General features: G+C 48.3%; 1 protein-coding gene across 3 annotated transcripts; it reads left to right on the top strand.

The window, feature by feature from the left end:
* The first annotated feature begins 185 nt into the window (after positions 1 to 185).
* On the top strand, positions 186 to 9384 carry elac2 (elaC ribonuclease Z 2). 3 transcript variants are annotated; one of them, XR_014731867.1, is made up of 24 exons: positions 186 to 683; positions 771 to 821; positions 931 to 1001; positions 1302 to 1366; positions 1695 to 1752; positions 1937 to 2005; positions 2278 to 2439; positions 2976 to 3031; positions 3194 to 3252; positions 3345 to 3417; positions 3519 to 3631; positions 3879 to 3977; positions 4212 to 4350; positions 4495 to 4580; positions 4782 to 4903; positions 5016 to 5112; positions 6278 to 6416; positions 6820 to 6858; positions 7027 to 7136; positions 7328 to 7427; positions 7570 to 7690; positions 7841 to 7914; positions 8271 to 8415; positions 8746 to 8884. XR_014731867.1 is itself a non-coding variant. In XM_084678516.1 (24 exons), exons 1-24 carry the CDS (start codon positions 355 to 357, stop codon positions 8995 to 8997), a joined length of 2634 nt encoding a protein of 877 aa, XP_084534642.1. In that variant the 5' UTR covers positions 189 to 354; the 3' UTR covers positions 8998 to 9384. The 3 variants fall into 3 exon arrangements, 2 of the variants coding, with proteins under 2 accessions (XP_084534642.1, XP_084534643.1); XM_084678516.1 differs by having other exon boundaries at positions 189 to 683; positions 7836 to 7914; positions 8746 to 9384; XM_084678517.1 differs by lacking the exon at positions 1302 to 1366 and having other exon boundaries at positions 596 to 683; positions 7836 to 7914; positions 8746 to 9384.
* Positions 9385 to 23269: the final 13885 nt, after the last annotated feature.

The raw sequence follows: 23269 nt of genomic DNA, 5'->3' as shown, positions 1-23269 counted from the left end.
CACATTCTATAAGATCAAAAGTTTGTAAACTGAGACTTGTTAAAAGGACAATAATTGACCCAGGTGCATACGAAATACGGTGCATACCAAATACCGTAGCTTCACTTTGCCTACGTTTTCATAAACTGACGTTAGTGGACAACAGACTGAAAGAATTGGCCAATGAATGATGAGTGCGCTGGCAACGTCATCATTCGATGCCGGAAGAAACCTTCACGTGTCAACCTCTAAAGTGTTGACTCAATGTGTGGAGTTTGGTAAAATGACGTTATAGCTATCGTATACAATTCGTTTTTTGTGTTGTCGTTATGAGATTTTACAGTGTTTTAGTTAACATCATACTGGGTGTTTAGTATGAATACAGTGTCCTTTGGGCTGAAGCTTTCTACATTACTACTCGAGAGATGCACATTCACTGGGCTGCCCCTTATAACGGCTTACAGTAATCGTCGTTTTCGCCAAACTGTTTTACTGCATCAACGGACAATGTCTACGAACGCTCCAGAACAACATCAAATGAGCTTCAAGAAATCCAAACCAAAAGACACTCTACGGCACGTGCGGACACGAGAGCAGAGAAAACGGTCGGACACGCTCGGTCCAACCACGGTCTACGTCCAAGTGGTCGGTGCGGGAAGCCGGGACAATGGCGCATCGATATACGTTTTCTCCGACCTCAATAGGTAAAAAAACACAGCGGAGTTGCATCATAATGTAGACGGTTATGTCCCAAAGCTAAGGCCTCGCTAACAACTCCTTCCCCGTCGCAGGTATCTGTTCAACTGCGGCGAGGGGACGCAGAGACTCATGCAGGAACACAAGTAAGATGGTTTGTCTCGTGAAACTTTAGATATGTGTCACATTACAACCATCAACGTAATACATCAGAAACCCGGTATGCTTAGTAACTGTGATGACTGTGTTGGTCAGGTTGAAGGCTGCTCGCTTGGACAACATCTTCCTTACAAGAATGAGCTGGGACAATGTTGGAGGGCTGTCAGGTAGGGTTATACACTGATTTGATCTGACTGACGACCTTTTTGCCGTTCTTTACCCTGTATCTTCATTAAGGTGTAAACATAACAAACGTGGATATTTACAGCAAGTCAGTTAAGGGTTAGACATGTGGGTCCAGCCATACTGTTAATCATGACTAGGTGTGTCACATTACATTTGATTCATTTAGAAGCTGCTTTTGTCCAAAGCGCCATATACAAACAGAGGCTTCTGTAACAGCGGATGTACATCTTCAGCGACGCGAACGCGCCTGTGATGTCACAGCCGCGTGCTCTGTATTGCAGGTTTGATCTTGACGCTGAAAGACACCGGCGTTCCAGAGTGCGTTCTCTCCGGACCTCCTCAGCTGGTTAGTCACAACACTCTACGCCGTCGTGAAAAGCCTAACCTTTCCTTCACGGCGCCATGCTGACCGCTCGAGGATGACTCGTAAAGGAACTGGGGCCTGAGCAGGAACTAAATGTTCAGTTGGTCGTCACTGATAGGACGGTGATCCCGTTTGTTGACGCACACTCTTAATGTGTGTGTCGATTACAGGAGTCCTCTCGTCAAGGGTTTGATTTCCGTGCCTGCGTAATAAGTCTCTGTGTCTCTTTTTTTGTCTCTCTCTCTGTCTCTCTGTCTGTGTGTGTCTCTGTCTGTGTCTCTCTGTCTCTCTCTCTGTTTGTCTGACTCAGGAGAAGTATGTGGATGCCATCCGTGTGTTCTCTGGACCTCTGGATGAGATTAAGCTAGGTATTCTAAACCAACAACATGCTGCTTAATGTCTATGCAACACATAACATGCAGAATAATGTATTTTTTTAGATGCAATAACATCCAGGTTGATGTAACACTTTGTGTCATGTTACATTACGTGATTGTCACACATAATAACAGGAAGTGTTCTGTTCTTCTTGTGCTGTCTTCCTCCTCCTAGCGGTCAGACCCTACACACAGGAACAGTACTCAGACGAAACCATGACCGTCACCCAAGTACCCCTATTTGGTGAGAGCCTCCGTATCAGATTGCCAGTCCTAAGTAGTTATAATAACAAGTTGATAAATAGTAAAGTAGTTAATAAAGAGTCCGTAAAGGCATTTGAAGGATTCAATAGTGATTCAGGGAGTTCTTTAGCCTGTGATCGAAAGTGACTGCATTTTGCATATGACAGATTTGAGTGACTGTTAATCATACTTTCCCTCCCCCCCTCCATCTCCATGCCACCACCCCCTCCCCTCCATCACCCCCGCCCTCCTCCACCCCGCCCCCCTCTCCAGCCCATTACGGGGCAGACTGCTCCAAGCGGGTGCCCAGCTCTGGGCGGGCCAGCCCCTCCAGCAGTTCCCCTCCCAGCCAGCGGAGGGAGCTGTGGAGGCAGGAAGATGCGGAGGACACCCCTGTGGACAGCAGCAGAGGGAGAAGGAGCCCGGACAGTCCAGGTAAGACCTATGGAGGAGACAGTTTTTTGAGTCTTAGCCATTTGATTGGCTAGTTAAAACATTGTTGGGCTTCATAGAGATGCTACGGAGGGCTCCCGTAAGCAAAGTTTGGATTTAGACTTTGAACCAGCAGCGTAGTCTAGAGCAGTGGTTCTCAACCCTGTCCTCAGGGACCCCGTCCTGCATGTTTTAGATGTTTCCCTGCTCCAACACACCTGATTCAAATACAAGGTTTGTTATCTAGCTCTGTAGAAGCCTGGTAACGAACATGCATTTGATGCATGCATCAGATGTGTTGGAGCAGGGACACATCTAAAACATGCAGGACACGGGGTCCCTGAGGACAGGGTTGAGAACCACTGGTCTAGTGTATACAGAAGTAAACTGACTTTATGTACTTCTTTGATTGTAAATAAAGTATACCCCTCTGTAATGGGTGGGGTGTAATTTCAGGCTCGGGTGAGTGTAATTTCAGGCTCGAAACCCAGAGAGCAGGGCATGTCTGCTGAAGTCTGTCTGTGTTTGTGGTCTCCTAGGCAGAAGAGGAAAGCAGACAAGCGACCCTTCCCTGGTCGTAGCATTTGTCTGCAAGGTGAGACGTATGCCACGTAGGATATATACGGAATGCACGTTGTCTCTCATCGAGTACATTTACATAACATTTTCGTATTTCCTCAGAAAGTACAACAGACGACACAGTTCTAATCGTGTATCAGTGGTCTAACCGTCTGAAGTTCCTGTTTCTCCTTCACAGCTTCACCCCAGGAAAGGGAATTTCCTGGTCATGAAGGCCAAAGAGCTGGGCCTTCCTGTGTAAGTAGACATGGTCAGGAAGAACGCAGATTGAGGTTGTGACCGCTGAGATTGAGAGGAGCTGTTCTCATCGCAGCTTGTTTCCTCCACAGAGGCACGGCGGCCATCGGCCCCATCATCTCTGCCCTGAAAGACGGGAGGAGCGTCACATACGAAGGCAAAGAGGTACCGGCACACTGGCCCTGTTCCGCTTCGGAACGGCATTGTGACGTCAGGTAGGACACTTTGGCTATTTGTTTATTATTGTTGTTGTTGTTGTGGTTCAGATCCAGCCTGAGGAGGTGTGTACGCCCACGGACCCAGGCCTGGTGTTCCTGGTGGTAGAGTGTCCCTCTGGAGAGTTCCTCCAGCCCCTCTGCTCCAATCAGCAGCTGGCAAGGTAACAGCCAATAGCAACATTTGGTGAGAGTTAACAGAGTCGGTTAGAGGTCTGTGTCAGCCTGTCTATCTGGTGGTGCCATGTGTTTTACCGTGGGTGTAATGTTGGTTTTGTGTGGTTTAACATGGGTTCTAAATGTGGTCTAATGGGTTCTAATGTGGTTTAGTATATATCACATGGAGGTGTGATGTGGTGTAATGGAGGTGTGGTGTAATGTAGGTGTGGTGTGGACTGTGTTGGTGTGCAGGTACCAGGCAGGAGGGTCAGATGGGCAGGCTGTCCTCGTGGTCCACATGACCCCTGAGACTGTCCTCAACACTGACGAGTACAGACAGTGGATGGAAAGGTACACACACACACACACGCTCATCATGTAAACACACACACTCCCATTAACCCAAGATGTACCAACTCATTTAATCGTCAAACACAAACGCCCACCGTAATGTCACACAAACTCACACCCTCACAAACATCGAATCTCGCTCATGTTTCTATCCTCTACTCCCTCTCTCAGCCCTTCCAGTCTGTCCACGGTGTTCTGATGGTCCCTGTGTGTCGTGTGCCCCCCCCCCCCCAGGTTCCCCTCCACCACCGAGCACCTGATCCTGAACCAGCAGGCCTGCACCGTCCACAACGTGAGGAGCCAGAAGATCCAGACCCAGCTCAACCTCATCCACCCAGAGATCTTCCCTCAGCTCAGAAACATCCAGACCAAGGTCAGCCATGCAGGATCATCTAATGTTCTAACCTCTCTTTTCATATACAGTCAGATTCTTTACCACTGAGCTGACTCTTGCCTGCTGTTGGGACGAAGGGTGTTTTGATGCTGCCTGTGTGTGTGTGTGTGTGTGTGTGTGCAGGAGCCCCAGGCCTCCCTGCATGTACCCAACGTCAGAGCCGAGTGTCTGCTCAAGTACCAGCTGAGACCCAAGATGGAGTGGCAAAGGTGTGATCAGTGTGTGTGTCTGTGATGTATGTTTAGAGGTGTGTGAGAGAGAGAACAGTAATTGTGTGTGTGTGTGTGTGTGAGCATGTTATCATTAGGTGCGTGTGTGTTCTCAGTAGCGTGTGTGTGACCCCCTAGCATGTGTGTGACTCTAGCGTGTGTGTGTGTGATCCTAGCGTGTGCTCTGTCCTGCTCTGTCAGGGATGCCATCCCCCCATGTGACCCCCAGGAGTTTGTGAAGGAGGCTGAGGATCTACCTCACTTCCTGGAGGAAGTGAAGGCGTGCCAAAACTTCAGCTCCACGGACGCCACTGTTCTGTCTGGTGAGCTGACCTTGATGACGATGATGATGTCTGTGATGGAGATCGTTATGGTGACCGTGGTGACCGTGGTGGCGATGGTGACCGTGGTGACGGGGATGGGGCTGTGTTCCAGGGCGGGTGGAGAGGCACCCTGAGGTGGTGTTCCTGGGGACTGGGTCTGCCATACCCATGAAGGTCCGGAACGTCAGCGGAACCCTGCTCAACACCAGGTGCTTACAGCCCGCGCTGCATGTAGTCCTTACAGCCCGTGCTGCAGTATAGTCCTTACAGCCCGCGCTGCATGTAGTCCTTACAGCCCGTGCTGCAGTATAGTCCTTACAGCCCGTGCTGCAGTATAGTCCTTACAGCCCGTGCTGCAGTATAGTCCTTACAGCCCGTGCTGCAGTATAGTCCTTACAGCCCGTGCTGCAGTATAGTCCTTACAGCCCGTGCTGCAGTATAGTCCTTACAGCCCGTGCTGCAGTATAGTCCTTACAGCCCGTGCTGCAGTATAGTCCTTACAGCCCGTGCTGCAGTATAGTCCTTACAGCCCGTGCTGCAGTATAGTCCTTACAGCCCGTGCTGCAGCATAGTCCTTACAGCCCGTGCTGCAGCATAGTCCTTACAGCCCGTGCTGCAGTATAGTCCTTACAGCCCGTGCTGCAGTATAGTCCTTACAGCCCGAGCTGCAGTATAGTCCTTACAGCCCGTGCTGCAGTGTAGTCCTTACAGCCCGTGCTGCAGTATAGTCCTTACAGCCCGTGCTGCAGTATAGTCCTTACAGCCCGTGCTGCAGTATAGTCCTTACAGCCCGTGCTGCAGTATAGTCCTTACAGCCCGTGCTGCAGTGTAGTCCTTACAGCCCGTGCTGCAGTATAGTCCTTACAGCCCGTGCTGCAGTGTAGCCCTTACAGCCCGTGCTGCAGTGTAGTCCTTACAGCCCGTGCTGCAGTATAGTCCTTACAGCCCGTGCTGCAGTATAGTCCTTACAGCCCGTGCTGCAGTATAGTCCTTACAGCCCGTGCTGCAGTATAGTCCTTACAGCCCGTGCTGCAGTATAGTCCTTACAGCCCGTGCTGCAGTATAGTCCTTACAGCCCGTGCTGCAGTATAGTCCTTACAGCCCGTGCTGCAGTATAGTCCTTACAGCCCGTGCTGCAGTATAGTCCTTACAGCCCGTGCTGCAGTATAGTCCTTACAGCCCGTGCTGCAGTATAGTCCTTACAGCCCGTGCTGCAGTGTAGCCCTGCTGCTGAGGGCTGGCTGGGATTCCACTGTACTGCGTTATATGTGTGAGGGTGCGTGATGCTTATTATCTGAGTGTGTGTGTCTGCTGGTGAGTGTGTTTCTACTGTGTGTGTGTGTGTGTGTTAATCCCTGTATCTCTGCTCTCCAGTTCCAGCCAGTCCATCCTGCTGGACTGTGGCGAGGGCACCTTCGGCCAGCTGTGCCGTCACTATGGAGACGAGGTGGATGCGGCCCTCGCCAAGATCTCCACCGTGTTCATCTCCCACATGCACGCAGACCACCATACTGTGAGCGCTCACACACACACACAGACACACACACACGCACCACCAGGGCACACCGCACATACACCGTGAGCTCTCACACTGCCTGCGCACACACACACACACACCACCAGCGCTGAAGGACACACCGTACACACACCATACACACAACACAATCAGGGGGGAGTCAGGTGGCTGAGCGGTTAGGGAATCGGGCTAGTAATCTGAAGGTCGCCGGTTCGATTCCTGGCCACACAAAATGACGTTGTGTCCTTGGGCAAGGCACTTCACCCTACTTGCCTCGGGGGAATGTCCCTGTACTTACTGTAAGTCGCTCTTGATAAGAGCGTCTACTAAATGACTAAATGTAAATTTAATCACACAATCACAAAACACAGAGTAATCCTGTGTATTTAACTGTCTGCAGGGTCTGTTTAAGCTGCTGTACGAAAGGGAGAAGGCTTTGGTGAGTAAATAACCCGTCAAGAAATGCTGTCTTTGTTTGCGGACAACTATTTTTATTTTTTATTTGACAGTGTTTGTTAAGCCCTTGGTTTCGTGTCGGACCCTGTCTTGTCTTTTGTCTCCCCCTTCTGGTGAGTTTGTGTAACGACAGCTGTGCTCCTGTTGTCAGACCAACCTCGGCCGGCCCTTCAGCCCTATCTACCTGGTGGCGCCCTCTCAGATAATGACCTGGCTCAACCTGTACCATGACCACTGTGAAGACATCCTCAGTCACGTCAAGTACGCACACACACACACACACACACACACACACACACACACACACCTTAGTCAGACAGCATACACACACATTCAACACAGCATACAGACCTTGTGCACATGCAGAAACATGGTCCCTGATGTGTTCCTCTGGTCTCTGCTTTCTCTGGTCTCTCCTCTGGTGTGTTCTTCCTCTGGTCTCCCTCCTCCAGCATCATACCTAACAGATTCCTGTGCGAGGGAGCCGAGATCCCCAAGTTCAAGACCAAGAACTTCATCCAGGCCATGCTAAGGAAGTCAGACATAGAGAAGGTACAGGAGATGAATACATGTTCATCAGATCCATGTCAGCATGTACATCCACTGGTATAAGTATACTTGAAGTATAACCTGGTCCCCTCTTCGCCCCTCCTCTCCCCTCGTTTCCCCTCGTCTCCCCTCCTCGCCCCTCCAGTTCCAGACGTGTGCAGTGCGGCACTGCAAGAACGCGTACGGCTGCAGCATCCGGCACCAGGCCGGCTGGCACTTGGTCTTCTCTGGTGACACCATGCCCAGCGACAGCCTGGCACACATGGGTCAGCAGCCCCCATCGCCTCGCCCAAGCACCCTCACCCTGGGGCCCTGCCCTCAGGCTGTTTGAAGAGGATCAGGGAGCGGGGGTAGTCACGGCGGTGGTGTTAACTTGTCAACCTGTGGGTGGGTGGGGTTGTGTGTCCGCAGGGCAGAACGCCACACTGCTGATTCACGAGGCCACGCTGGAGGACGGGCTGGAGGACGAGGCCAGGGAGAAGCGACACAGGTGAGGTCGTGACCTCTTTACTTGACCTCTCTATCATGACCTTGTTCCCTGACCTCTCTATCGTGACCTCTTTCCCTGACCTCTATCTTGACCTCGTTCCCTGACCTCTCTTGTGACCTCGTTCCCTGACCTCTCTATCTTGACCTCGTTCCCTGACCTCTGTATTGTGACCCTGTTCCGTGACCTCTCTATCGTGACCTCTTTCCCTGACCTCTCTATCGTGACCTCGTTCCCTGACCTCTCTGATCGTGACCTCTTATCGTGACCCGTTTCCCTGCCACGTTGGGAGGGCAGGTGGAGTAGGATGAAGGTGCAGTGGGACTCACCCAGGGCTCTGATTCCTTCCCCTCCCCTAGCACCACCTCTCAGGCCATCAACATAGGCATGAAGATGAAGGCTGAGTTCATCATGCTGAACCACTTCAGCCAGCGCTACGCCAAGATCCCGCTCTTCAGCGAGGACTTCAACGACCGGGTGGGGATATCCTTCGACCACATGAGGGTACGTCAGTTGTACATTTACATTTACTCATTTAGCAGACGCTCTTATCCAGAGCGACTTACAGTAAGTACAGGGACATTCTCCCCGAGGCAAGTAGGGTGAAGTGCCTTGCCCAAGGACACAACGTCATTTGAGACAGCCGGAATCGACTTGCCAACCTTCTGATTAATAGTCGGATTCCCTAACCGCTCAGCCATCCACACTCTCCACACTGCTGTTTCAGACGTTCAGATTTCGACTTTAAATCCAGGTCTCTTGTTTGGTGTGTGCATGCGTGTCTCTTTCTCCTCACTCTCTCTCTCCCTAACTCTCTCTCTCTCCTTCCCTCAGATAAGGTTTGGAGACTTCAGGGTCCTGCCCAGGCTCATCCCTCCTCTCAAAGCTCTGTTCGCTCAGGAGATCGGAGAGATGGAGGAGAGGAGAGGGAGGAGGGAGCTCCGGCAGGTTAAAGGGCCGGGGCCCATGGAGGACAAGGCACCCGGGGAGACCCAGGACGTGGCTGACCGGGGGGCCAAGAGAGGACAGGAAGAGGAAGAGGACAGCCCTCAAGACGTGGGAACTAAGAAACTCAAAGCCAGCTAAGGACCTTTTGAGCCAAACGAATGCCCTTGAAAACAAACTGTAGAAGTCATCGGATTCCTAGCGAGAAAGCATTGATCTTGAATGAACTGTGTGAGGACTAACATCTTTTAGATGTAAAATGAGATGTGTTTGAAATGCTTGAATAATAAGCATGTGTGTATAGTTTTCAGATGACCTTTGTGTGTACATACCACACCAATTAATTAACGATGTCTTTCAGTTTTTATTTGAAGAATAAAGTGATATGAAAAGATAATGAATCTCAACATGACTGATGATCATGCTGGTTAAACCAAATACACAGTTTTTTGTTGTTGTAAGGGATTGGCAGAGAATGTGTCCATTGATGTAGCCCTGAAAGATTAAATATTAAATTTGTTCTCTCTCCCTGCTTGATGATGATATCCATCAATATGACGGCTTCTCTGATCTTTGCATGACAAGGTCTCCTGGCGTACCAAGCTTCGGGGGGTGAGCGTGCCATTTTGATGTAATATTAATTATCTGAATTAAGTGAAGACAGCTGAAATGTCTCTTCATGTTACTGCCAAAAAGAATAACTCCAGCAGTAGATCGGTTCACCGCTGAGTTCCATTCTCTTAAATGATGAGGCCAAACTATTAAGAAAGTCCGAAAGTACGAGTCAAAGCCTCAGGCGCAGCCAGCAATGGTTAGCTGGAATGACAAACTAAATGCCTCAAACTGTCAACATACAGACTTTACGTATTAAGTACATGTCAGAACGCTATTTGCGTACTATAAACCGTATTATACTCACCCCAACAGACTTTGATGCTACGTCTGTGACGTTTCTCGTCAAACGAACCTAAAACCTCGGGCCTCTTAATGAAGGGTATAACATTAACCGCCTCCGTAATCAATGGAGGCTGTAATATTAACGGCATGTGTTTGAATGAAGGGTGTAATATTAACTTCTGCCACCAGGGAGGGCAGTAGCCATGCTGTAAAACGTTTTCCTCCACAGGTGCTGCAGACAGAGGACAACATGATTCATCCATGACGGAAAAAACAACCAAACTCCTGCCCAGGTCTTCTAAAAACGTAGCGAAGAACGGAACGGGTATTAAAACAATTTGTATGATAATGATTATGATGATGGTTATAATTAGTATCAACACTCATTATATGATCAGTAGGTATTCTTCAGTATTAACATATATAGGACTTTCAAAAGTTCTTAGAATCCAAGGACAAGGAAGAAGTAAATTATTAAAATAAATCTACAATGCGAGTGCGTGTGTGTGCGTGTGTGTGCGTGTGTGTGCGTGTGTGTGCTAGCCCCACTGTTGGTGCTTGCAGATGGATAATCATGCTATGTAAGCAGAGAGCAGGGCCATCATGGAGACGAGGCTACTGTGCTCACCCACACAGCACATACACACAGAGAGAGAGAGAGAGAGAGAGAGGGCACAGGTCTCTATGATAGACAGAAAACGATAGAATTTCAGTTTCAGGTTTTCTAACGGAGTAAACTGATGTCACTCTCCCGCACGCAGCCAAGTGTCTCCTGACTGTAATACAGTATTATATTCTCAAGGAGACTATTTCCAGGCTTCTGATCTCCTTATGACATAGCACTGTGTGTGTGTGTGTGTGTGTGGTAGCCCTGTGTGGTCATCTTCTGAGGCAGGTATGAGCACTCCACAGAGAGATGAAATGAGAGTTGAGCTCTGAGGATGGAAGGACAGCCACGCCATGCTCAGGACCACAGCTCAAACACACACACACGCACAACACGCGCACACAACACACACACACAATGACAACGCACATCGTTGAGTAAATGTTAGAATACAAATCTAATCAGATGAGGTTTCCTGCTGAAACCACTTCCTGTCAGCTGTGTCGGACCGCGGCTCCAGAATCTGCTGCCCAGCGACTGGCTGGTTACCATGGCTACCGGCCATTGTGTCCCATGATGTGAGGGACGACCAACCAGGTCTCCTGTGGATGAACAGGTGGGGTTGGGGGTGAAGGGAGGGCTGGTCAGACACGCACACACACACACACACTGACATCCCCCCGCCCGCCCGCCCGACACACAGACACAAACACACAACACACACACAACGACACCCACTCACCCTCATCACAGTCATTTGTTCAGTCGGTGAGTTGTTTCAGCTGGGGGTTATCATCTATTCCTGGATGTGGGTTAATCTCTCCAGGGATCTTGAGGAAGTCTGTCTAATGAAGAAGAGGACCAGCCTTCTTTTCTGGTGAAGAAGAGGCAGGGCTGTCCTCCTGTCTGTCTGTGTGGTGATGAAGAGTCGATTTAAGTCCATCAAACCCGCCAGTATTGCTCTCCTTTCCTCTCCCTCTCTTCTACTCCCTCTACACTCTCATCTCTTTTCCTCTCCTTCCCACTCTCTCTCTTTTCTTCCCCTCTTTACCATCCTCTCCTCTTTGCCCTCTTCCCTTTGCTCATCCCTCTCTTTGACTCTCCTCTCTTCCCCCCGCCCCTCACCTGGAGAGTGGTATAACGTGAGGTGACTGGCTGTGAAGCAGGAGAGAGAGAGGGGGGGACATGCCCCCCCCCCCTAGACATGCCGGTAATTGCAGACAGACGGTCGTCAACAGCGATACGAATGAGCCAGGGATATAGCTGTCAGCTCAAATCTAGATCTCTCCTCCTAGACCTTCTCATCCTCCTGCCGACAGCTGTCCATCGTCCATTGTCTGCTGGACACACAATCTCACACAGGTATACACATACACACACACTTGTAGAGTAGATAGTCACATGTTTATACACACACACACACACACAGGTAGACAGGCACACACATACATGTGTAACACATATAGAGGCCGTGAAGGCCAGCCAGAAACTCAACACCCAGTCTGCAGCATGTCACAGTACAACCTCAGTCCCTCCAGCATCAGCACTATGGACAGAGCCCCTGGGCCCTACAGCAGGAAGTGACCTGCCCTCCAACATCAGGACCATGGACAGAGCCCCTGGGCCCTACAGCAGGAAGTGACCTGCCCTCCAGCATCAGCACTATGGACAGAGCCCCTGGGCCCTACAGCAGGAAGTGACCTGCCCTCCAACATCAGGACCATGGACAGAGCCCCTGGGCCCTACAGCAGTAAGTGACCTGCCCTCCAACATCAGCACCATAGACAGAGCCCCTGGAACCTACAGCAGGAAGTGACCTGCCCTCCAACATCAGACCATAGACAGAGCCCCTGGAACCTACAGCAGGAAGTGCGAGCCCTCCAACATCAGCACCATAGACAGCGCCCCTGGTGCACACCGACCCATGGCCACAGCCACTGTACATCAACACCCACGACACAAACATCTACCTGGACCCCCTGGCTCAATCCTTTATCCCATGCCCCCCCCCCTCCCCCCGCCAAACAGGGTTTTGGAGAAAGCTTTAAATCCTGAAGAGAGTGTCCAGACACACCTAAGGACCCCACATCAGTCTTTTCTGTGGTGAAATTGGCAATTCAGACTTCCTAATGCTGCGTTTGGACGAGACAAGACTTAGGGTGTGTGTGTGTGTGTGTGTATGTATGTGTTTTTGGGAAATGCAAGGATTTGTGTGTGAGTGTGTGTGTTTATGCGTGTGTGTGTCTGTGAGCATTAGTATTCCTGTACGCAGGCTAGAGAAGCTGGTCCATATTATCAGACTGTCTGAAGGATAAAACTCAGGAGACTTCAGCCATCCTGGCCCTACACACACACTCACACACACACACACACACTCACACACACACGCACACACACAAACACACACACACACACTCACACGCACACACACACACACACACACACACACACACCTGGCCTTCACCTGGACCTCCAGTACACATAAACATAGGCTGGCCCCAAACCTTCTCCCCTTATTCATCCCTGCTCTCTACATCCCTGTTTTCTCTCTCCCTTCTCTCTCTCACCCTCCCTTCTCTCTCCCTCCCTGTTTTCTCTCTCCCTTCTCTCTCTCACCCTCCCTTCTCTCTCTCTCCCTCCCTGTTTTCTCTCTCCCTTCTCTCTCTCACCCTCCCTTCTCTCTCTCACCCTCCCTTCTCTCTCTCACCCTCCCTTCTCTCTCCCTCCCTGCTTTCTCCATCCCCGCTATCCCCATCTCTACTCAAAAAACTAACTAAAAGTCTTCCTTGATCAAGGGTGTGATCCGGGAGTCCTTCCCTCATCCAACACAGAGAACACACACACACACACACACATGCACACAGTACACTTATACACACACACACACACACACACACACAGATGCACAAGTACACTTATACACACACACACACCTTTCATTTATCAGTGTGAGGAATCGGGCACGTTGTGGTGGTTGGTTGGATGGGGTGGATTTAAACTGAGTGCATGGAGAAGAATGATCAGTGCTTTGAGCTGAGCTCGGTGTTTCTGTACAGGAGTGATGAATAGAAACTTGTTATTGTCGTACAACAGAGTGGTGCTATCTCCTCCAGCCTCAAATCTCTGCTCTGCTGCTCTGGCCTTGGTGGCAGATTTAACTTCAGCGTGTGTGTGTGTGCGCGCGTGTGTGTGTGTGTATGAATGCTGACTATACAGGAGGTCTCTGGCTCTGGAGAATGGTGTACACACACACACATATCGTATTATCATATAATTAGTTACCTTGCGTAAAACCTTGGTACAAATTGCTATACTGTGGACAGTAAAGCCCTCTGTGACATGCTTGTGTGTAAAAAGGGCCATAAAAATACATTCGATTTGATTTGATTTAAACAGAGCAGTGTGTTTGATGTTTTATAAATGGAAGACACATGTAATTAAATGTAAAATAAATGAATAAACACGTACATTGCTAAAGAAGCATTAAACCATTTAAATGTCTTAGCAAGGAGGCTAGCATTAATCCAGACCATAATAACCAGAGTCAGGGGTGATAGACGCAATGCAGCTGGTTAATTTGGCATAATTGCTAATTCTATTTTTGACCTGAAATTGAAATTGAAATAATTGATGATGCCTCTCTCTTGGAATAAGAACAATCTATTTCGTATGGAGCCCTCAGAATACCCATGTTCCAGACAGAACCATTAGGTTCCGCATGAAACTGGTAAATCCCATGTAAAACAGTTTCAGCTCTATAGGTGCTTAACGTTAAGTATTTGACCTTTAAGACCTCCCCTTTATGAACACAGTCCTGATTCATAACTGCAAGACAGGCACCTTGTCAGCAAGTTTCAACATTTGCCTAGAAAAGCAGAAGAAAATATAAAAACTTTTCCAAAGTGTGTGATAAACGTCTAATTTTCCAACATGGCTAAGTGAAGGTCTATTGTATTATACAGTCCTGTTTGGAAGAGGTTTTGAGCGACAGGTCTAGATGGGGGAGCGGGGGTAGTTGTGATGGCGTGTGGGTAAGAGAGGTGGTTTGATTGACAGCAGTGTTTCCACAGGGTTCCCTTACACTCTGTAACCACTCGGCAGCAATTGCAGGGAGCATTAAAGAGCACAAGTCGTCTTTTAAAAGCCACCTTTTAATTATGACTGCCCCAGTGACGATGCTTGGACAAACAGACGTTTGTGTGTAGAATAAGTAGAGAAGAAATGAAGGGGCTTTCTCCTCTCAGCTATGACAACCTACCACTTTAACCCTTTACACCTCATTCATATAGGATCTCATATATTGGTACATGATCACATATGTCAATGTATATGTATCTGATTATAAATATAAATGATTGTAGTGGTGTAGCTCCATGGAGATGAGCTGGAGCTTGGTGACAGCAGGTGTTAGGTTACTGACTGGAACTCCTCTCCCTGCTCAGCCCTCCTGGAATTGTTCCGTCCTGACTGGAATGAACACAAAGGTTTCATATCATTTGATTAAAACACACACAGACAGAGACAAACACAAACACCCCCCCCCCACACACACACACACCCACCCACACACACACACACACACACACACCTTGCAGCAGTAGCTTAGAAAGTCAATGAGATATCTCTGCTTTAACGCCTCAATCACAACTCAAATAGAATCCCATCATCTGACACCAAGTTACCCTCTCTGATACTGTTTAAACTGTCTCACTTTATGACCTGCCCCTCTCTAAATACAGTCTCTGTCTCTCTCTCTCTTTCTCTCTCTCTCTCTCTCTCTCTCTCTCTCTCTCTCTCTCTCTCTCTCTCTCTCCTTTGCACTCTACACCTGTCTCTTCTTTCTGTATGTATCTCCATCTCTTTCTTTACACCCCCCCCACCCCCACACACAGCCTTACTCATTCAGCCTCTGGTGAAACAGTCAGTTCAAACCTCAGGACAGAAAACAACATTAAAAGCAGAAGGGAGGGAGAGCTGACCTCCTCTCTCCCCTGTAGAGTCTCATCAGCTGCGGAGAGAGAAAAGAGATGAGGTGGAGGCAAAGGGAGAAAAAGTGAAAGTTAGTTGGAGAGAGGAAAAGTGAGGGGGCTGAGAAAGAGAGACAAATGAGGAGAAAGAGAGAGAGAGAGGGAGGGAGGGAGGGTGGGGACAGAGGGAGCGAGAAAGTTAGAAACGCACACAGGCCCAGCATGTGTGACTGAAGTGGGAACTGACCCCAGGTCTCCCATATGGAAGACTCTCAATCTAACTCACCAAGCTGGGATAGAGGAGCGGGTGCATGCCCTCTGGACAGAAAGCATGGACAGAAGAGGGAGTACTGAACCACCAAACAGCTCATAGGTCATTATTTGGACAGGCACGCAGGCAGGCAGCCTGGGCATGTGGCGGTTCCTCTCTGTAAGAATGTCAGGTCTTGTGTAATGAGGGAAGCACCGGAGGGACGTCAATGCATCCAAATCAATTAATTCTCCTCTGCTAGTTTATGCTAAGCTAGATTTGGCCACACTTCAGTCTAGCCTAGCCTACTCGAGCCTCATCTCTTCTAGCCTGGTGTAGCTGGTTGTCACTCTAGCAAAACTGACCCTTACTTGGGGTCAGTTCCCACCTTAAGTTCCCATCCCACCTTCCTTTCAGTACATCGTCTGTTCGTACGCCCCACCTCAAGAACTTCACTCTACGACATCATCTCATGTCTCCTGCATAGGGGAAGAAAGGTTCTTGCACAAATACCATAAAGGTTTCCAAAATCTCTCTTTCTCTCTCTCTCTCTCTCTCTCTCTCTCTCTCTCTCTCTCTCTCTCTCTCTCTGTCACTCGACACACCCTGGGTTCTTCAACTCAGTCAGCAGAGAACCCATGTTCTATCCATTCTGTTTAGACGTGCTTGATGGAGTAACACAATTAACTAAGTAATAATGAAACTTACTGTTGATCTAATCCACATCCTTTGTAAGCAGGCAGCCAGGGTCCCCCTATCTGACATCTCCCCAGAAGCATGTGCCTGTTCATCTCAAACACTTCCTATCAGTCGAGGCCACAGCTGTGTCCTGATTGTCTCCACATGGCCTCTAATGAGATGCCAAAAACAGAATTAAACAGAAGTGTGTGTGTGTATAATGACTCTTGCCCAGTACCAAGTTAGTGAATGCTAATACAGCTAATTGCTCATTTATGTTTATACTGCAATAAAATGACAGACTGACAAACACACAACTCAAGATGTGGTCAGTCACTCCCCCACCATACACACATCGTCTGTAACAATCGTAAAGCATCGGACTGCTGATCAAGAGGGTGCAGATTCAAACACTTCCCTTCACTGTGCTATTCTTTGATAAGTGTCTACTGAATGAATACATTAGAATCAAGCTGTCAGTCTAAATTGACTCCCGTGAAACAAACAGGATATTTTGCAGGGGCAAATGTGACCCCGGTAGACTGTGGAACTAGTGTGCTGCACTAGGTCCATCTGGCCAGCTTCACTACACTGACCAGAGAACCATAGAGAGAGAGAGGCTTACACAGAAAGAGAAAGACAGACAGAGGGAGAGAGGGAGAGAGAGAGGGAGAGAGAGAGAGATTGAAAGAGGGAGAGAGAGAGAGAGAGAGAGAGAGAGAGAGAGAGAGAGAGAGAGAAAGAGAGAGACAGAGAAACACCCAGTATGTATGAAGGTGTCTGAACAGTCAATTCTGCAGCATTTATAAAAACAGTTTACTTCCTGCGCAGGAGGAAGATGCCCTTTAGCAGTAAATGTGTCTCTCTCTCTGCTGGCCTCATTTACACAGCAGGAGATCTGTGGTGTCCTCAGGATAGTAGGGTACACACCGAGGAGAGAGTGATCTGTTCATCTCTTAGTCTCTCATCCATCTGTACTTCCTTCCTTCCCTCTCTCTCTCTCTCTCTCTCTCTCTCTCTCTCTCTCTCTCTCTCTCTCTCTCTCTCTCTCTCTCTCTCTCTCTCTCTCTCTGTCTCCTTCTGTCCTCCATTCTTTTGCTTTCTTTCTTTCTCTCTCCTTCTCTTTCTTCCTTACCCTCCACCCCTCTCTCTTCTTCCACTCCCCCTCTCTGTTTTCTATCTATCTCTCTAAAGCATCCCTTGCTACTTATTTCTCTTCAGCAATCCTCTATCTGGTCCAGTGGCCTCTCTCATGCTTCACTCTTCACTCTGTCTCATGGCCCAGAGAGGGAAGGATGGAGGGAGGGAGTGAGTGAGTGAGTGAGTGAGTGAGGGAGGGAGGGAGTGAGGGACGGAGTGAGTGAGTGAGGGAGGGAGGGAGGGAGGGAGGGAGGGAAGGAGTGAGAGAGGGAGGGAGGGATTGAGGGATTTGAGAGAATGTATAGAGACCTAGTCTCGGGGGGACAGCGAATCTAGACCGAAGCCTTACTGAGCACGGCCTCATAATTAAATTGGCCGATTCAATTCTGTCTCATTGTGGATATTTTAATGAATAATCACCAGCAAGCTGGCTCAGTGACTGACTGATGCGAGCCTTTCCTTATCACGTTAACCCTCTCACCCTCACCCCTTAGTTTTACCCACTGCCATCAGCCTCACCATCCTCCCTTCCTTTTACCCCTCCATCTTGCACCCACCCCTCCTGGGTGCAGGATGGTGTCTACGTGCATGAGAGGAAGAGGTATTTCTCTCTATTAGTCTTCCTCTCTCTCTCTCTCTCTCTCTCTCTCTCTCTCTCTCTCTCTCTCTCTCTTGCGTTCTCTTTTTCTGTCCTTTTCTTTAATGATTACTCTCTGTTTCTCCATCTCTTTCTTTCCTATTATTACTGTATTATACTGTCACCATGACGATGGGGTCCTGGAGACAATCATTATATGCTGTCCAGCCCCCTGCCCTGGCAACCCCCAGAAACACCACACCACACCCACACACACACAAACACACACGCAATAAGAATGTTGCGGATTTAAACACAGAATAACACACACCCACCTCACATACACATACATACTCAGACATACATTTAATTAGGACTTAAACACACACCTAAACACTCACATACAAACACACACACACACACACACACACACACACACACACATGCACGCACAATCACAGTCTGACAGACAGTAGCTGGCAGGAGACCAAGGACAGGAAGTCCCAAACAGGAAGCGGGTTATGCATAATGGGGAAGAGGCCGGCAGCCTGTCATGTCAGAGACACCACACCGTTGACAGGAAGTCACCAGGACACTGACAGGAAGGAGCCGTCAGACGTGGAAACAAAACACCACTGTCAGACTCAGGTTGGAACAAGGATGTCGCGGAGCTAGTCACACACACACACACACACACACACACACACACACACCGACAGTGAGCTAGCGTTACTGAGGTGGTATGTGTGCAGCGTACACAGTAGAGGATAGGGCAGCACTGCTTGAGAGAGGGGGGGACAGTTTGCTACTGTTTTGTTCTCATCTTGTTGCCACAGGAAGTGTGTAGGTAACCCTGCTCCTGAATTGAACAGTGTGCTTTAAACCCCCGGTGGGAGGAGAACCAGGGGGAGGGAACAGCCGCGGCCCAGGGAATGAGGGAGGAAAAATAAATGAAAGAGAAAGAAATATGAATCATTTATCACCTGTGACGGTAAGCAGCCAAGCATGGCACACCTACACACACACGCACGCACACACAAACACACACACACACACACGCGCACACTCTCAAACAGACACACACACACACGCACACACTCTCAAACAGACACACACACACACACACACACACACAATGGTCAACCAAGCATAACTAGAGAAAACAGAGAAGGCAGGACTAGGGGAGCTCTGTCATGCAGATAGGGTGAGGATGCACACACACACACACACACACACACAAATGCAGAGTTGGGATACTCACACAAACAAGCAGGCAATCAGGGGTTTGGAATGAATACAAAGGTAAGCTCATCTGTACGTTGAAATCATGGGTGCAAATATCAGAGGGAGAGGCCAAATTGTCAGAATAAGAGGAGGTGGACAAGGAAGAGGAAGAGGCAGAGGAAGAGTAAGATGAACAACAATCTCAACCACACTAGGACAGAAATCCCTATGACAGAACAACCTTCTCCAAGCCATGGAAGAAGCTTGTGGGGACATTACTCTGGAGTCTTGTCAGGGATGGCTCAGGCATTCAAGGGCATTTTCCCTGCTGTTTGGCTTGAGAAAACATTGCCTGTGATGTTGATGAAAATCTCTGGCCTGACCCTGGTCAGAGACAGGATGCTGACCCAGAATGAACAGTACTGTAGCGTACTCAAGCCCTGTTACCCAGGTAAAAATGATTTGTTTATTTCCTTGTTTTCTTAGCCTCTGTTCCCCAAATTACAATTTACAGCAATACATTTGTGCAGCACTACTATTTGCATCCTGTGACCACTACAGTAACAAGAGCTGAAAATGCAATCGCTGTATAATGTACATAGAAAATAAACAGCCTGTAAGAAGGACAATTGCAGTAATTGTGAGTTTTATGATTTACATCATGTCAAACTCATGAGGTGAAACATATCTAAAATTCAGGGACACGTTATAGTCAATGGTTCTTGAAAACCTTTTTATAATAGTGTTTAAAATTCCTTCCAGCAGTGTGTAAAGGGTATTCAGAAGGTTGAATTTATTTGAGGGCTTTGCGTGTATTTTGAATGCAAAGTTAGGTTTATATGACAGATAATATGGTTTTGACTACAGTGTTTGATTTTGGGTCAAGTCAAGGGTTTGGCCGAAACAGTCAAAGTATGAAGATGTATGTTTAGAGTTTGGAGAAAAAACACAGTACACATTCAAGAAATGTTTCTTAGCAATTGAGAAAAACTAACTCCACAGTTTAACTCCCAGATGCTAACATGGTAAACTTGCAGGACTTTCAATTTCCTATTCTGTGTTAATGCGAGTGTGTGCTTGAATGCAAGTATGTGCCAACTTGTATACTTGTGTGTGCATGCAAGTGTCCATGTGTGCGACAGGGTGAGTGTGCGGTTGAGGAGAGAGAAAGTGTGAAAATGCAGCCTGTCAAGGACAAGCATGGTAACTAGGGAGCTCACACACACACACACACACACACACACACACACACACACACACACACACTGTCCTGAACACACACACACACACATACACACATACACTGTCCTGAACACACACACACACACATACACACATACACTGTCCTGAACACACACACACACACACACACTAAAGGGCCATTTACAAAGAGCCATAATGGAGAACACTTCTCCTCTGTTCCCCCCTCTCTCTCCTCTCTCTCCCACCTTCCCTCTCTCTCTCCTCACTCTTCCACAATCCCTCTCCCTCTCTCTCCCCCATTCTCCTTCACTTCTGCCTCTTTCTATTTCTCTTTCCACTCTGACTCTCTACTTTTTCCATCTCACACAATTTTCACATCTCTTCAACCTCTCCCCCCCCCCCACTCGTTCTCCCTTCTTTCACCTCCATCCAACCTCTTTTTCTCTTTCTGTCTGTCTCTTACAGTATCTCTCTCCCACCTCTCGCTCACCCTCTTTCTCCCTCTCCATCTTTGCTCTCCTCATTCTCCACCTCTGTTTCTCTTTTCTCTCCGTTCTCACTCCTCCCCCTCTTTCGCCCCCCCCCCCCCTCTCTCTCTCTCTTGATTAGTTACTGCCTCCCCTCTCTTGACGGTGAGAAGACTCTCAATTTTAAAAGCCACCCACAGGAGCAGAGGAACACTGCTGCCACTCCATTGGTTGATCAACGTTGCTTGGTTGCTATGGAGCTGTCCAACAGGACTTTACAGCCTAATACTGAAAGGTTCTCTACACTAAGACAAGCTCCACTCCTTTAAAATAAGACCTCCAGCCCCAATACTGATGGCGAATTGACCCTTTCAGTGCAAACCGCATGATGGCTACACAACGTGATTTAGACATGTTGCCTGTCTCAGCTCCCCTGCTCATCCAATCATCTAAGTGTATATAAAGTAGTTACAGCAGGCTTGTGAGCTTCACCCCCCCCCCCCACACACACACCTGTGCTCCTCCTCCCCTACACACACTCATCAGGACATCCCTGCTCCACAGACAGGTCACTGCATGGGCCTGATTGTAATCAGCGGTCGTGATTAGCTCACCTGGCGACTGACGAGCTCCCTGGGAAGATATTCTCAAGTTATTGAATAATGAATGTTTACAGATAAACTAGTTCAGAAGCAAACAGAGTTGTAGTTCTACGTCTTGCAAAGAAAATGTATTTTAATAAAAAATACTTAAAATAATGTTTAAAAAGTAAATGTTTTTTTTTTTTTTTACATTATCAAACTAACCAAAGTCAACAAACGAATGTTGCTGATTATCGCACAGAAACTTTCTCCTCTCCCCTGAGCTGACAGAGGTTGTTGGTCCTTCTTCCTCCCTGCCTGACCCCTCACACGGCTGTCACGCCTGGGCCAATCAATTAACCATGTTGATCAGCTTCTAATTACAGAATAAACGCTGTCTATAAATACCAGTGTGAGAGAGGAGGTGACGGCAGTGCTGGGATTGATTTTCTGGTCACCGTGTCCAGAAGGAAATATCCTATTCTCTCCTTTCTCCTCTCCTCTCCTCTCCTCTCCCCTGCCCTCCTCTCCCCTCTTCTCCTCTCCTCTCCCCTGCCCTCCTCTCCCCTGTTCTCCTCTCCCCTGCCCTCCTCTCCCCTCTTCTCTTCTCCTCTCCTCTCCTCTCCCCTGCCCTCCTCTCCCCTCTTCTCCTCTCCTCTCCCCTGCCCTCCTCTCCCCTCTTCTCCTCTCCTCTCCTCTCCCCTGCCCTCCTCTCCTCTCCCCTGCCCTCCTCTCCTCTCCCATGCCCTCCTCTCCCCTCTTCTCCTCTCCTCTCCTCTCCTCTCCCCTGCCCTCCCCTCCTCCGTTCTCTTGACCTCTCCCCACCTGTCCTCTGCTGTAATATGACGGGCTGGCTCGATGGCTGGGTTACCGACCGAGTCTTACCAGTATTACAAACTTGAGTGAGATGTTAGCGACTGTGCTCCTCTGAACTGGGCCCCTTATGTCTCCATAGAATCATCACGAAGGTTCTGGAATCTTGTATTTTTAGGTATTTTTTAAAAACTCTCCAACTCAGTTCACCTGGTTCATGGACGGGGAAATAAATCATTTTTATTGCTGCTTTGATATATATCTGTGCAGCTTTGTTTATCAGCAGATTGGCTGTTTTTCAGAGCTGGGTTATCCTTCACGCCTGTCCTTCATGTCTGGAATAATGTGTCTCCTGCTTCTGGATCAGCAGGGAGGAGGAACACCCTTATCTAAACACTCCAGCTCCCACCAAGACGCAAAGTCAACATTTGACTTTGATTTAACACACAAGCGTTTTAAATGTGTCCCCTTGGAAAGCGTGTAATTGTTTTTCTGTTCTGCTGTAAGTTATTCAAGATTTATCAACAGCAGGGTGGGTATCGACTTGCTAGCAAAAGAATACATTCATTTTGCCTCGTGCTCCAAAATGTGTCTGTGTTGCAAATGTGAAGGCAGATTTAGAATAACGAACGTGTAATACATCTATAGTCGGTAGAATTAATCTCTCCCACTGTAGAAATGCTGATAGGCTGAATGCCAGAGAGATCCTTCTACTGTCTGAACGACATTACATTTAAATTTGACATTTTATTCATGTAGCATACACTTTTATCCAAAGCGACATCATATCGGGCACATAGAAAGTACAACAGAATGCAACACAGTGAAGACGGTGAACACAATGTGCCAGTGAGAGAGAACAAAAACAAGACTGGTAGAAGAAGACATAGGGTCTCATTTCAACCTTGTAATATAAATATCAACAAACAAAAAAAAAAGTATAAGAAAGGAAATGTTAAAGCCTGAAGCTACAATAACTTATTTGTGAACTACCAATGCTGACAATTTC

The sequence above is a fragment of the Hypomesus nipponensis genome, chromosome 17 (assembly GCF_054491055.1).
Source record: "Hypomesus nipponensis isolate SF chromosome 17, ASM5449105v1, whole genome shotgun sequence".
NCBI classification, from domain to species: Eukaryota; Metazoa; Chordata; class Actinopteri; order Osmeriformes; family Osmeridae; genus Hypomesus; species Hypomesus nipponensis.
Note: the sequence above shows the minus strand (reverse complement) of the source record. Positions and strands in the feature narration are given on the sequence as shown.

Excerpts from the sequence above, each read along its gene's own strand:
- elac2 (XM_084678516.1), top strand. The coding sequence starts at position 355 with ATGAATACAGTGTCCTTTGGGCTGAAGCTTTCTACATTACTACTCGAG. Across the intron at positions 1,367-1,694 it reads TCTCCGGACCTCCTCAGCTG|GAGAAGTATGTGGATGCCAT; the intron begins GTTAGTCACAAC and ends TGTCTGACTCAG. Across the intron at positions 6,859-7,026 it reads ACGAAAGGGAGAAGGCTTTG|ACCAACCTCGGCCGGCCCTT; the intron begins GTGAGTAAATAA and ends TCCTGTTGTCAG.